General features: G+C 38.0%; 1 protein-coding gene across 1 annotated transcript in view; it reads left to right on the top strand.

The window, feature by feature from the left end:
• KCNQ1 (potassium voltage-gated channel subfamily Q member 1) overlaps positions 1 to 15,098 on the top strand; it is a gene marked incomplete at its 5' end in the record, with an annotated part of 336,754 nt that overhangs the window by 100,944 nt on the left and 220,712 nt on the right. Inside the window, one exon of the mRNA XM_082283617.1 lies at positions 2,318 to 2,438. Coding sequence (XP_082139743.1) covers positions 2,318 to 2,438 — 121 coding nt within the window. The remainder of the gene's footprint in view (positions 1 to 2,317; positions 2,439 to 15,098) is intronic.

The raw sequence follows: 15,098 nt of genomic DNA, 5'->3' as shown, positions 1-15,098 counted from the left end.
TTTCTCTTTTTTTTTCTCTTTAGCCTTCATATTTAGAAATGTTGTGTCTTTTTTTAATATTTTTTTTAACACTGCTTTGTAAGAAAGACTTGGCCAAAGTTTAATGGCTATGAATTTATTTTTTTAAGTAAAAAAAATGAGCTCCCTGGTGTTCTGCTTGAGCCCTGTTTCAAGGCACTTTGAGGCAGAGAAGCTCTCATTAAGGCCATGCTCTTTTCTTAGTTATGATCTCAGAAATTTCTAAAACAGAGGGAAGGATATAGCATTTTTGCCTCATACTAATCAGCCCCTCATCTCTGTGTGCTCAGGTAAGAGTTCTTTCAAATAGGCTGAGGCCCAGTCTTGACTTCTGGTTCTTTTTTCATTGTGCCAGTCCTCCTTTCCCCTCCCACGAAGCTGAAAAGCAATAGCTGTGACTGATCCAAGAATCGCTGTTCCTGCAGATCCGCTTGTGTATGGTGTGAACTGTGTCTCTCATGAGCACAATTTAGTGAGTGTTCAGCAAACACTTTGCAGGGATTTAGGTTCAGCAGTTTTTATCACTTGCTATCAGGAAAACAAAAACATGTGAGTCCTTATTTGCTAGAAACTGGGAAAGTTTCATTTATGTCTTGTAGAAATGAAAACAGTGAAAATTAATTTAGTGAAAGCCCAAAGAAGTCTGTTTGAAAGACATTTTACTGCACATCTCTATCTGGAATTACTTTACTTGTTTCACAGCCACTCTTCTGAATGATGGCTACAGCAAAGTGACTAATAGTATGATACTATAATATTTGTATGATACTAAAACCAAAAAAAGAAGCTAATGCCTGCTAAAACTTACTACAAAATTTTCATTTTTTCATTTTAAGTGCTGCAAGTGGCTTCTGTTTGTAATAAATGTGTCTCCTAGCAGTTGTCTCATTTATCTCTCTATCTATTTATTTATTTATTTAAAATGGTAATTTCAGAGGTCATCCTTTCCTGTTACAACTTCTGGACTACAGAGACTTTCCTTTTGTAGTTTTGGACAGCCATGTGCTTAATGATGAAATACTACTTTTTCTTATGATTTTTTTTTTTTTTTATTCAAATCCATTTCTGCCATATGAAAATACCTAATTACCTGAGTAGAATGGTTGCATTAAAAGGAAATAATTGTTTCCAGGTATCCCCACTTCTATTCTCAGAAAATATCGGCTACATTTAAGTAGTATATTTAATCTATTTCTGCTGTATTCCTTTAGGTTTTGTGTGGCATTCTGGCAGGGCGTTATTTACTGCTATATTATAAAGTATTTTATTTAATATAATAGATTTTTCATAAATTGCTACGTTATAATTATTTTATTGAATATTCCTGCTGGTTGGACAGACAGAAGTTTCTATGGAGTTGTCACAATTACCTGTGATTTATATGGAATGTTACCAAGTTTTATTTTCTTTAAATTTATTTACAGTCATGTAAACCACACCAGTGGTTTTATTTATATGCAAATGTTGCGGCTTCTCTAACAAATTTTAGGTTTGTGTTGGAAAAAACAGTGAAAGTTAGTATCTGACAGAACTTCACAGCCTGAGTTTAAAAATTAAAACTGTAACACTCCCTAATTCCTTGGATTCATGAAAGTGATGATATCCAAGTAACTTTGCTAGTAAAACTTTCAATATCAGAAGTTTTGTGAATCAACCTTCCCAGAAAGGACCTCATCTTGGATGAACTGGAGATCTTGCCACCTGTCCTGTGTCCGAGCCCAAGGATGAGGTGGCCTCGTGCCTTAGTGTGAGAGGGAACCATCAAACTGTGTCAGACAGTGTGACAGGAGCTAACTGCTCACCAGGAAAATGCCTGGGCTCCTGTTTAGAGCTGGGGCTTGTTTCTTGATCTTGGTGACAGCAATTACACCTCAGAATCTGTTATTATGAACTAAAGCATGAAGCAGAGATGATTTAAAAAGGAACTGTTCTTGTCACTGAGTTGCACTCATGTACTATTGCTGTAGAGCAGTGGTCCATTCACAACGGAATTGTTGCAGTACAAGAAATTTAATAATGTATGAAGCTGTCTGTCATATAGATTCTGAACATTCTAGTGTATCAGGAGTACGAACAAAAAAAAGAACAACATACTGGTTTTAAATCTTCACCAGAAGTTGAAATGCTTTGGGCAGAAGAAGAGTTAAAATTTTGCTTTTCTTGAAGTCTGCGGTACGTGCAATTTTGGTAGCAATTTTTATTTTCAATATTCTTTTGAAATACACAGTATTTCAGGGGTCCAGATGAGCAGCAGTCAAATGCTATTGCTTGAACTGCTCTCTGCATGTTTTTTTCCCAGTCAAAAAGAGCCCGGCGTTTCTAGACGTGAACACAGGACCCTTCATCAGGACCAGCAGCTTTGCCGATGAGCTTGACCTGGAGGGTGAGACACTGCTGACCCCAATAACTCACATCTCACAGTAAGTCCAGGCTGTTGACCTGTGCATTTGTTGACTTAGACAAGAGAAGGCAGTTCAGGTGGGAGGAGCTGATAGGGCTCAAATATCTCAGATATTTGCGTCAAACGCTTTTCACCTTGAGGTTGCTGTATCCTGTTTGAGTGCCAGTAAATCTTCGTGCTGACCTAAAGGCAAGTTCACTTGGCTGGGACACAAGGCTTTAGTTTTTAGCTCACATCTCTGGGCAGCTGGTGGCTGATAGCCTCAAGATTTTTACATGGAGAGACAGTGTGTGGGAGTACTTGCCTGGTGAGAGTTCTATCACTCTCTCCAACATTTTTCAGTGGAATAGCTGTAAAGTGCAAATTTTAAATGCTACTTGGTCTCTCCATTTCAGCAGCACCTTCTCTAATGGTCGAATTATGTTCTACGTTGGAAGAAGAGTTCTGTTTGATCATTATTATTGCTTTGTTGTATATTAAAAAAGTTACCTGAAATAGGCCTGAAGGTTTGTGAGGTTTGGTTTTGGGTTTTTTTTTTTTGGTATTTTGCCTTCTGAAAGGTTTTCCACTTGTCTTTTATGCTAAAATGTTATCTTCAGGTTCTCAGGTTATTCTAAAAAAAATGAGAGTTGCAGCAGATTTTTCTTTAAATGCCTTTAAAAACAAATCTTCTGTCATTGTTTAATTCAAAATCCTGAAAAATGTTTGTTATTTGTCATAGTAGATGTGTGCCAGTATATCTTCTAGCAGAGGAATGAAACAATTTAATCTCCTCTAAAAACCTGAGGATTTCTGCAGTGAAACCACAGATAAAAATTCTTGGCATGCTTGTATTTCTGAGGTATAAAACATGCAGAAATGCCTGCTGCCAATTTCCAGGCCTTCCTCCTATACAATATAATTTGCAGAGAAGCACAAACATTCTTTTTAGAGCCGTTTTGGAAGGGCATTTATTGAAGAAAAAAATAAAGGTTTGTGTGGAATCTTCCCTCTTCCCAAACAAAGGTATTTATATTTTCATCTGGTTCACCAATGTGTACATCTGTCTGTAGGCAGAGGATTTAGGAGACTTGTATTCTGGAAGATTTCTTAGTGGAATAAGCAGGAGGAGGAAGTAATGAATTTCCTCAAGCCTTAGAAAAGAACAATGGAGCAACAAAACCAGATCTAGATGTTTTCTCTATGTAGCTTTTTTAAAAGACTTTTATTTTACCTCAACATTGCAAGGTTTTTTTGGTTGTGGTTTTTTTTTTTTTTTTTAATAAGCTTGGGTGCTAAGTGTTTCCATTATTCTTTCTGGGTTTGGGAATTATTTAGTTATTTGTTATTGATACATTTCACAAGTCACTCTATTATTTTTTAGTCCAATTTGTGTAGCAACTGAGATTTTTTTTTTTCTATTTGTGGGAGACCTTAGAATATAAGTAGTGTGTTTCAGATGAAGACCTTTACCAAATGAACACTCTAGGCTTTTAGTAACTTATATAGTTCTCTTTTACTCCCTTAATTTTTGGTTGTAACCTTGTTGAAATTTCCCTGGATTGCTCTAAGTCATGAGTGATGGGATGGTACAAAATGTGTCCCCCGTGGCTTGAACTGAGTCTCTGCTAGGGTGGAAGAAAATGGAATTCATTGGTTCTTTTAAGACTTTGGGTTTAGATTCAAAACTGAGTAAATTGGATTAAATGTAAAACTGGATAAAATATTAATTTAAATGTGTGTCTTTGAAACATGGGTACCCAAATGTACATCCTGAGAACTGTTCACTTGGAAGTGCATTTACTTTGTATGCAGTTAATTAAAAGGCCTTAAACAGTGTCAGATCAGCCTATAGATACAAGGGTTTGGCAAAAAGTTAGTGAAAATACTGTGTTTTGTGATGTCAGTTGGATTATTGATATTCCTGGATGCTGAAGACCAGTACATTTCCCTGAGTTATTCAGACAAATGCTTCATTTCAAAGTCCTAGGGAACAAATATTTATGAGCTAGTTACAGATGTTACTGGGACTTGCCTGTTACACATGTGGGCATAGAATTTAGGGTCAAATTTAGGATTGCACTTCAGATACAGCTCTGTGTGCAAAGCCACATAATAAGTTTCTGTTTAATAAGTGGTTGCTCATTTCAGGGCCATGTCTGTATGTGTTTTTAATTCAGGCTTGAAAGTTATGCTGTGCCTGAGAAAACCTAAGATGAATTATTTTGTTCTGATGTGCCCAGTTGTGAAGCATTTTATTTCCTTAAAGCCATCACATATAAAAAATATGATCACTCCAGATTTCTTGATAAGGAAATAAGCAACTATGCAAAGTCTAAACCCAAGTACTTAACAAAATTATAGCACCAGCTATATATAGTATAGACTAGTCAAATTAAGTGTGAATATATCTAGTTTCAGGTCTTAAAAGCAATACATACTCTATTAGAGAAACAGAAACATGAAGACATTTTCAGAATTGGAAGCATAATGGAAAACACTTGACCTGAGGATGCATGGATTTGGGATTTGTGGAACTATTTCCTGGCCAGTTATATATTTATTGCAACACATGCATTAACTTATCCATTAATCACGGAAAGGTGACTCCAGAATAAACACTAATTTTTGGAAGTCATGAATACATGAGTAAATTTTACACAGTTAAGTTGAGACATACAACTAGAAAGTGGCTTTTAGTTGACAGTATGAGAAATACTTCTTTTGACAGATAGTACAAATATGTCAGAAGAGTGGGGTACCTGCTGTGGTACTGAAAAGCAAACACTTGGCATCCTTGCAGTTTAAAAACCAGTGAGGCTGTTCTTTTACCTCACTTGTCCTGGAAAGTAAATGACAACTTTCAACCCTTGTGGTAAAGGGCTTAAGGCTTCTAGGCCTAAAGTCTGAGTCCTGCTTGTTTATGCAAAAATTTGTTCTCTTTCAGTAAATGTAGGTGCATATTCTCACTTAGCTTAATAGGACTGGTTCTGTGTCCAATAATGAAAATGCAGCTGTGAGGGTTTTTTTGTGGACATATGTCTGACTCTATTTAAAATCTATAAATGATGAAATAAATGTTGTATTTAATGTAGCCCTACTTCTGTGGAGTTGCTAATGGGAAATCTTTCATTAAGAAAGATTACTGTATCAGTTAACCACTATCAGCACCCCTTTGAGGAAACAAAAATAATAATTACAGGACATTAAGGCCTGATGTTCAAACAGGACAACCTGTAAAATGATCTGTAACAGTTTAAAGAATGCAGTATGCAGTGTGTTGTTTGTGATAGAACTTGTCCCTTCAGTTTAATGCTTGCTGTGGTCTGTTGTGTTGTAAAAGTGAAATAGAAAACTGGACTGCAGCAATACCACCCCTTTCCTCTGGACTTCTCACTGGTTTATTTCTCTCTAATCTGTGTGTTCCCAGATTGTCTCCTGTTCCCTGTTTCACTGTGTTGGCTCTTTTGTTTTATTTGCATTTTAAAGCAGTGGAAAATCGATGCTACTTGTGGCTGAACCTCAGTTACCAAGAGGCTCTTGCCCTCTGTTTGTGTAATTGCCTAATTTCAGCCTTAGTATGGATCTAGCTGACTGCATGTATTTCTGGGTGTAAGCACCAGCTAACATGGCATACTTGTGATCCTGTTATTGTCTGTAGCAAAATAACAATAATTCTTGATGTCTTAATGACTCTTCCCCAGATGTTTCATGTACCTCATAACTGGGGTGATGAAAATGCATTTAACTAGTTAAGCATTGGGTTTGTCTGTATACGTATAGAATAATTGCTTTCCTGCAGTGACATACTGATGTGCTCTTAGATTTTATACAGTGAGCTTATGCTTAAAGAAAAGCTTTGCATTAAAAATAAAAAGCAGTTCCCTTTGTTATTAAGTGTATTTCCATACTGAAAAAATTCTGTGTCATGACATCAGCTTCATTTTCACTACTCTCTCCATCAACATCTTGAATGTGGAACAGAGCCTTTTAGAGATTGTATTAGAAGTAAGAGGGAGACTCCAGTGGTGGAGGTGTTTTTAAAAATAAACCCTTGTTAAACAGCATAATAGATGTAATAATTAAGCAAGCATATTAAGGGCTTTTTAATAATTTCCAGATCAAGAGGACATGATAACAGTTGGATGTTTCTGAATGGTTGAAATGGATGCTTTTGATCACTCTGAAATATTTGAAATAAAGTGTGCTTGTAAACACTGAGTGCAGTGTCCATGGTGCTGCAGTTACCACTGGCTTTTGTAGGAAATGATGTTTCCTTTGTCTTTACTTTTATATTTTTACGAAGTGTTCTGTGTTTTAATTACCAGTATATAGTTTGTTGGCAAGAGATACAAGCACATTGCCTAGAACAAACAGTGCTGTGTTTGTCTTATAACTGTCTCTTTTCTTTTGGATTATCAGTGAGTGGAATCCCTATTTGCTTTGATTTGCTAGCTCATCTTGTAAAAGAGTCCTGCTTTTATCTTCTTCTATACCAAAATGATCCTCTGAAGTCTGAGCAAATATTTCAGTTTGCTCTCAAATGGGCCAGATGGAAGAGCTGACTTCTGCTGTCACAAGAATTCCCTCTGAAATGCTGTTAACAACACTCAAACCATGACTTCCATGGGGTCCATTTTATCATTAATGACAGGGCACGTTAGAAGAACAGCAGTGATAGCAGCTATGTAAGAACATGCTTGAGTTAAGACCAGAGCTTAATGTTCAATCATTGCTGGTTACTGTCACGTGCCATTATTCCAGTCATTTACTTGACTTGCAACAGGAAAGGCTTCGGTGCTTGCTGTACACTGGGCAGCATCCTCTTTCATTCAGCATATTTCAGTGTGTCATCAAGCTCCCTTAGGAATTCTGCTTACAGTCTGCTGATTTAATTGTTTACTGAAAAGGAAAGGACTGTTTCCCTCAGTTATTCCCTTTGGCATGGAATAGCATTATTAAATCCTCTGGTTTTGTTACAAATTTACAATAAACTTGGCCATAGAAATTGACCTAGAACTCTGGATGTATCAGGAATCTGATTGTTTCATCTTTTCAGCTGCAGGGAGACACTTAAGGATATGAAATGTCCCTAAATCTGGTTTAACAAGAAGTCAGAAAAGTTCCTTTTTCATCCAAAGACTCCAGAATCATTGTAAATCAAGCCACTCTAATGATTTCAGTGTCATGATCGCATTCTGATTTCTTGTTGCTGGGTGTATGGGAGAGCAAAAGAGCTGTGGCAGTCCAGTCCTAAAAATGGCTAACCCCTTGCATGAGCAGTGATGAATGCAGTATAGTCGTCAGGGAGGACTCAAAGCATCTCTGATGTGAGAAATTATTAGTCTGCTGTTAGTCCCAGTTGTAGAGGGCTTCAGAGCTTGTCTGCAACTCAAGAGCTGGGGTAGCTGCAGTAGAGCAGGACATCAGCAAACTTCTCTCTTAAATGTTGAAAGGCAAATGGATATTTTAGTGTGTTCATCATGGTTTATAAGAACTTTATTTCTGGCTTATGAATATTGATGCTATCTAGGGGTACTGCCAAAATTAGCTATGGCATATCCACTGTAGCAACAAGTTAATAGCTTGGATGTGGTGTGGTGCATTTCTTTGTCCAGCTGCCTGGATTAAAAATCCCTATAAACTCTTCCCTGCACCTAGAAAGTACCGGAGCAACTGCTGTGCTGAGACAAATGTGACATTGCCAGGTGCTGTTGCATCTGGATGTATTTATTCTGCCATCCTGTGGCTCACCTGGAAGCCCTTTGAGTTGGTGTTCGTATGATATCGAATAGGTGGGATCCCAGCACACACAGTGTTCCTGTGTTCTGCATCCAATGTCCACGGCAGAGCTTGCCAAAGTGGACTGACTGTCTTCGTAGTACAGGCAGTTGTGTACAATATTTATTTTTATCTGTGGATTAACCTGAGATGTTCTGAAGACTTGGGCAGTTCTTCATGGTGTCTTATTTCACCCTCGACGCTGTAGTAACTGAGCAGCTTCTGACAGTGCAGTGAGTGGTGTGGCGAACATCTGTCCCATGTGGTTACTTGCCTCTTTTATCTCAGGGAGAAGTTCTTGTGTACTGTGGTGGGTGGTTGCTTTTTTCATAGATTAGATAGAGTGTGCAGTTTATGTCTATAGCTCTGAAGACCAGAAGGGATAATTAGATTCCCTTTGATCCTGTAAAAGGCTGTAGCGCTCCATCAAGCTGCAGCATTACTGTGCTCTGTTCTTAATATGAGCAAAATCACAATCAAAGGATTGTATCAAAGAATTAACAAGATGAAAAAAATTCAGGCAGGAACCTAGAGTTTGCAATTTCACATTTCCTCTTTTTATTATGTTAACTTTCTGTCTATTTTTTTTTATTGAAGAGGGGAGTGCTATCATATACTGGTGCTGCTGTTTGGCAGAAGTCAGTACTGCACAAATACCTTCTGTGTTAGAGGTTGCAAACCTGCATGAAATAATACTCTCATGCTCTTTTCTCCCTTGCTGCAAATTGTCACTGATGTACTCAAGTGCAGTGCAAAATTACTGTTTGGCTATTTTATGATACTGACATGGTATAAAAGTAATGTGTTGACTTTTTCCGGTGTACAAACCGTCTAGGCAGAAGCTAAGATAGCTGAGCTATTTCTTTTGTGTTGCAGATGAACGTTGCATTCCTTGGTCTCCAAGTGCTGGTTTACATCTTGATTGATGTTAAGTAATTAAACCAGACTCCAGCTGCTTAGTGATTCAGAAGTACAGGGCTCCTATGTTGTAAAAACAACAAGCAACTCCCCACTTACTAACTTTTATCATTGTTTACTTTGGGCATCATGCAGAATGATAAGTGCAAAACCTTTCTCTTCTTTTAATTTTTATTGGATGGGGGAGACAATTAAAATATCCCACTTTTTTCTATTATTAAAGAAGGTTAAATTTATCATCATCTTGAGTTAATTCCAGAATTAAAATTCAAGGCATAAATAAATATTTTCTGTTATGAGGATGGAGAATGGCTTTACTTTTTGTTTAGATATGTTGGATACACCAAAAGAAGTTAAAAACTTGATTAATTTATAATGTGTGCACTTTTGTTGGGAGTTATTTTATCCAATAAACAGGATATGCTTAATTCTTTTTAGTGTTTAGGTTATGCAAAAAGTAATAGTTTTTTACTAATAGGGTAACAAAGTTACAAAGTTGTGAAATTTAGTATTTGTAAGTACCATTTAGATTGGAATACTCCAAAATCTATGGGCAACACTATGCCCACAGATGCTGCAGAGACTGTGCTAAATCTGTGTAGCAAACACACCTGGATTCATCATCACGGCTTTCCAGCAGGAGTCAGCCTGGTATCAGCATGAAGTTTTAGGAATGCCTGTCAAGGTCAGTGTGTGCCAGCCAAGAGGCATAGCTGACCACTGAGTTTTATTCCATGTGCAGATACAAACTAGTAAATGAGCAGTTTTAGCAAAATTATTATTCTGATACTGGTCAAAATGTTAGTGTTTGTAAAAAAAAAAAAAAAAAAAAAAATCTTTAGTGAGACGATGGCTGTGGATGTGAGTGTGTGAGTGTCGTCACAAATATCAGTGTCTGTGCTTGGGGCAGAGTTGGAAACCAACACTGCCTAACAAGGAAATAGTTCATCTAATGTATTTTTGACCTAATCATCTAGTTCCAGGCTCAGCTATCAAGTCCAGGCAGGGAACATTATGGTATTCAAAGCCAATAGCACATGTGATCTTTGTGCTTTAATACTTGGATCACTAATTTTAATAAGTTCTTGTTAGAGCATCTTTTTTCATAAAGTGCACTTCGTTGGAAAAATGGACATCAATGGCTTGTTTAAATATTGCTGAATAGGGCACCAGAACTGCAATGCTAAAAGAAAATACCTTTCTGTAAAGTGTTAATGCACAGGGAAACAATTCCAAGAGGTGTAAATGGGTTAGTTTACCTGGCATAATACTATTATTGTACAGGAAATTGCGTGATGTACATTCTGTGGGTATAAGTGACCTGAAAATTGCTTTATTATCAATATGTTTTTCTTATTAACTTCATTTCACAGTATTTTACAAAGAAATTGTTGCAGGTTTTTTTCATAAGCAAATGCTGCTCCCAGTGTGACCAGTGCCCAGTTCAGACTAAATGTAGCATTTTCCTCTTGCTGTGTTTCTCAGGAAATTCTATTACAACACTGACACATTAAAGACTTTTCTTCTGCAGCTGCTGTTTCTGATCACTATTGATGATTTTTTCCAAAGCTAAAAACATGGCCAAGTGTGATTAACACTCTACTGATGTAGCAAAGCTTGCTGCAATGGAAGGTTTTGGTTTAAACGTTTGCCAGATCCATAGCAGAGGTGTAAAGTGGGGATCTCTCTGCGTCATCCTGGATGCTGGATGTGTGAAATGCAGCATTGCATGGCCTTGGCACTTGCCCTGGATAGAGAGCCCATAGGAGATCATGGAACTGTTGACTGAAATTTGTTTTCATGTGACTTCAAGGACTGACTATAGTTGTAAATTCACTCAGTGTCCCGGGGGCTTTTTGTAATCCCCATGTGTAGAACTATATGTTTTGTTTTACTTCCAGCAGGAAGTTCAGCTGGGAGAAGCTTAAAAGTATTTTCACTGTCTTGCAGACAAAATACCTTAAATGTCTTAGACTAGTTGTCAGCCTGTTAGCAAACTAAAGCTAAGCACTGACCTATTGCCCGTGGTTGTGTTTTGGTCTGTGTTTTTCTTGGGTTCCTGTATCCCACTCAGTTCTGTGGTTACTGAGTGCTTTTTGGGATAAAAATAAATGCAGAAGCTTGTCATCACTACGGCCAGTTGCTCCTCTATGTCTGTCTTTCCCAAGGAAAATGGATGTGTTTGTGTTCATTTTCTCCCCTTTTTCTCCACAGGTAAAATGCAGAGTATAGTGTCAAAAGAGAAATGCATCAGAAAGTGGTAACTGTTGTTGTTTGTCTGTCTTTGTGCCTTTTTTGGTCAGGGGCCTGTCCCACAGCCAAGCCCCATCTCCTGTGCAGCCAAGAGTCCCTGTACAGAGATGCGGCTGTTCCTGAAAAGGGGAGTTGTTGAGAGTGGTGTGGCTCCCAGGGATTAGATCTTTCAGGAATTTTGGGACCCTAAAAATTGCAGCCTTGGAAACAGAGGCAGAGAATGTTCAGTGTGACACAATGTCCTGCAGAGAGCTGGTGAAGTGAGCAGAGCACAGCAGAAATGTAACATTCATTACATGAGTCGTGGTTAGTGAGAGGTTGTGAAGCTGCATTTTGTAGCTGCAGTGATTTTTTTAGAGATGGCACTTTCAAGGAGGCCAGTTCCATAATCCAGTCTGTGTATGACTGGAAAACACCAGGTGATGGCAGAAATGTTTTGTGGTCATTCCAGAACAAATATGAAGGGCAGTGAACAGAAAGCTGGATCTTGCATTACTTGAAATTACTTGTGTGTCTGTGTCTGACAGTAAGTTCACTTTGTTGAAACCTTTAATATGTACGTAGTGAAAAGTACTTGAACTGTCCTCATGACTTGATTTTTTTCCCATGTAGTGCAGCTTTTAATTGAAAAATCAGTTAAGCCCTTGTATCTATTTTTTTCCTAATCAATACTTATTTAGGCACTGTCTATAATTTGAGAACAGCTCATAGATACCAAAGTCATACCAGAGCTGACACCAGTATGTATGTAATTAGATTTTTTTTTTTTTAATAAATGCAAACAAACAAATTGTGAACCAACAACTTTATTTTTTTAAAGGAGATTATTTTATTAAAGAAATTCTGGTATTTAAAAAATAATTCTTCATTTCTATTTGATGATAGAACCCCAAAATATCACAATATTCCTTTGTACAGTGTGAAAGAAAAAGTACCTATTTTGTCTTTCCACCCTATACTCTTTGCTGTTTTTAAATTGGGCAACATTTAATGGTTCTTGTTATTACCCATTGCATAGAGTAAGTAAGTAATGCAGCAGGAACAGGAAGTCAGGTACCAAATTAAACAGATGTTACAAAACTTCATCCATGTTCTAACTGTGATAAATACACTAAAAAGCTGAAATGGCAGTCATTATTCTTGTTTTTTTAATTTCTTAGTACTTTACACTTTTTAAGCTTTGTGAGAAAATGTCTTTATTTTGAAGGAAAGGTAAAGATTTGCATGTGTGCTTTGTCCTAGAGGATTTGCACTGTGGTTGGTGTATATGGAGCCTATGCCAGGAACCGGAAGGTAGAAGACAAGAAATAGCTGTGTTTGAGTCCTAAATTGGCTGCTGGGATAATAAATAATGGGGGGATGCAACCACAGTATTTATTCTTCAGTGAATTTAGAAAGTGTTCTCAGTCCATGTGCTTTTTATTTTAGAAACCTAACCCAGTCTTGCCTATGTAAAAATTTCAGATGCTAATTTTGAATTTTGTGAGGGTTTTGTGGGTGGTTAGTTTTTTGGTTTGGTTTTTTTTTTCAGACCACCCACATGGGGGCACCTGCCAGGGTTTTTGGGGTACTTCCTCTACTCGGCAGGACTCTGAGGTTTTCTGTAAGTGTATGTGCTGGGTCTCATCCATTCATCATTATTACATCTTAATGTAGGTTTCAGGTTTGCTAAATTATGTTAAATCACTTCCATATTGAAACACATGAATAATTTTAAATGACCGTGTGCTGCGAACAGCAGGATCAGATAATTAGAGCTCTTAATTGTTTCTGTCTTTTTGTCTGAAAGCTTTGCTTTCAGGCTTTTGCTGTGAGTTATGAACTGGCAAATAATGTATACTATAGGCCTTGCAGTATTACCACCAATGGCACATCTGAGACGGGGTACAACTAGGAACTCTTTCTCTGAGGGAAGCACAGTTTAAAGGTATGAACTTCTCACAAAAACAGTTCAATATAAATCATACCTAATGGATCTGTAGTCAGTATAGTTTGCAGATCCCCTGAGAGAAGAATGTTTAAATATTTAAAAATATTTGGATGGCAGGAGTCTCTTGTTTGTTAGTAACTTTTTTTATGCGTGCAAGGTGTCTCTGTATCAGAAAGATCTAAGGATAACAACAGCAGCAAAAAAGAGAGGAAGGGAGGAAAGGATAAAAACAAGCCAAGAGTCTGAAATCTGAGAATATCCACATCTGAATTGCAAGTTTTGAGTTCAGTTCCTACCTGATTAGGCAAGGCATTTGTGTAGACTGCAGAATATATAAAACAGGCAGTGGAGAAAGGAGATTAATAGCTCTACAGAGTTACACTTTGATGGAGAAAACATTCAAAGTGCACATGGCAGTAGTGACAGGTCTGGTACAGAGACTGAAAAAAGAGGAGGAAAGAGTTTTGATAGTAGGAAAACAAAATGAGTCAGAAAGCTGTACTTTAGTTCCTGGGTTACCCTTAACCCATCTGTGCTTCCTCTGGTCAGCTGACTGAAATGCTGGAGCACTACTAATGCTGGAATGAATTGGGTTTGGGGAGGGTTGGAGAGGAAGGGTGCAAGTCTTGGGGATGCTGTGGGAGAATGAGAGAGGAGGAAAGAGAGTAATTGAAGGATGTAAGGTTCGGTGAACAGGAATAGCCATATCAGCAGCGACAGAAGGAGGAAATGAGCTGAGGATATGGGAGAAAAGTTGGCTGATCTTGGTGATACCACTGGATATGTTTATGTTTGGAATGTGATGCTTTTAATTCTGTTGGCAAATTGGTTTATTTCAGACTAAATCATTACAGTTTGCTTGATGGCTTCTTCTTTTTCTGATACTACACCTGTGATGCTGCATTCAAGACACCTTTGTGCTCCTCTAGGAACTATGTGGATGTATGTTCAGAAGTAGTAAGTCCCAGGAAATTAACTTTGCCGTGTCTTAGCTCCTAGGTTTCTGTCCAAATAATCTGAAAAGTAAATGTTTATCCTGTATATGTCTGTGTCCCCACTTGGACCTCTGAGGTCCTTTGGGAGTTTTCCCATGGTAGTACAGTTTGTTTCACATGTTAAACCCAGGCTTCTGTGTTCAGAGCTGCCAGTGAGTCAGACTGGGTGTCTGACCCAGTGAGCTCAGTCCTGCTATTTGACTTCATGTAATTGATTTTATAACTGAACTACAGGGCCACCAAGGTAATTAGAGGGATGGAGCACCTCTTCTATGAGGAAAGACTGAGAGAACTGGGATTATTCACCCTGGAAAAGAAAAGGCTTTGGGGTCACCTAATTGCAGCCTTCCAACACCTGAAGAGAGCCTACAGGAAAGATGGAGAGAGACTTTTTACAAGGATATGTAGTGACAGGATGGGGCAATGGCTTCAAACTGAAAGAGGAGAGATTTAGATCAGATACTAGGAAGAAATTCTTTACTGTGAGGGTGCTGAGGCACTGGCACAGGTTGCCCACAGAAGCTGTGGGTGCCCCATCCCTGGGAGTGTTTAAGGCCAGGTTGGATGGGGCTCTGAGTAACCTGGTCTAGTGAAAGGTGTCCCTGTCCATGGCAAGGCTTTGGAAGTAGATGACCTTTAAGATCCCTTCAACCCAGGTCATTCTGTGAAAAAAGAGACTGCATAAGGAAAACACCCTTTGAGAGGAAAAAAGCTGTTTTCTTTTTTTTTTCTTTTTTTATAACCTTATGTTGTTAATAAACCTGACAGTGATTTAAGATCCTATCACTTTGGAATTGTGCACTGCTCTTTTCCAAAATTGCTT

This window comes from Coloeus monedula (assembly GCF_965178545.1).
Source record: "Coloeus monedula genome assembly, chromosome: 6".
Taxonomy (NCBI): domain Eukaryota; kingdom Metazoa; phylum Chordata; class Aves; order Passeriformes; family Corvidae; genus Coloeus; species Coloeus monedula.
The sequence above is the reverse complement of the archived record's forward strand: the minus strand, read 5'-3'. Positions and strand labels throughout refer to the sequence as shown.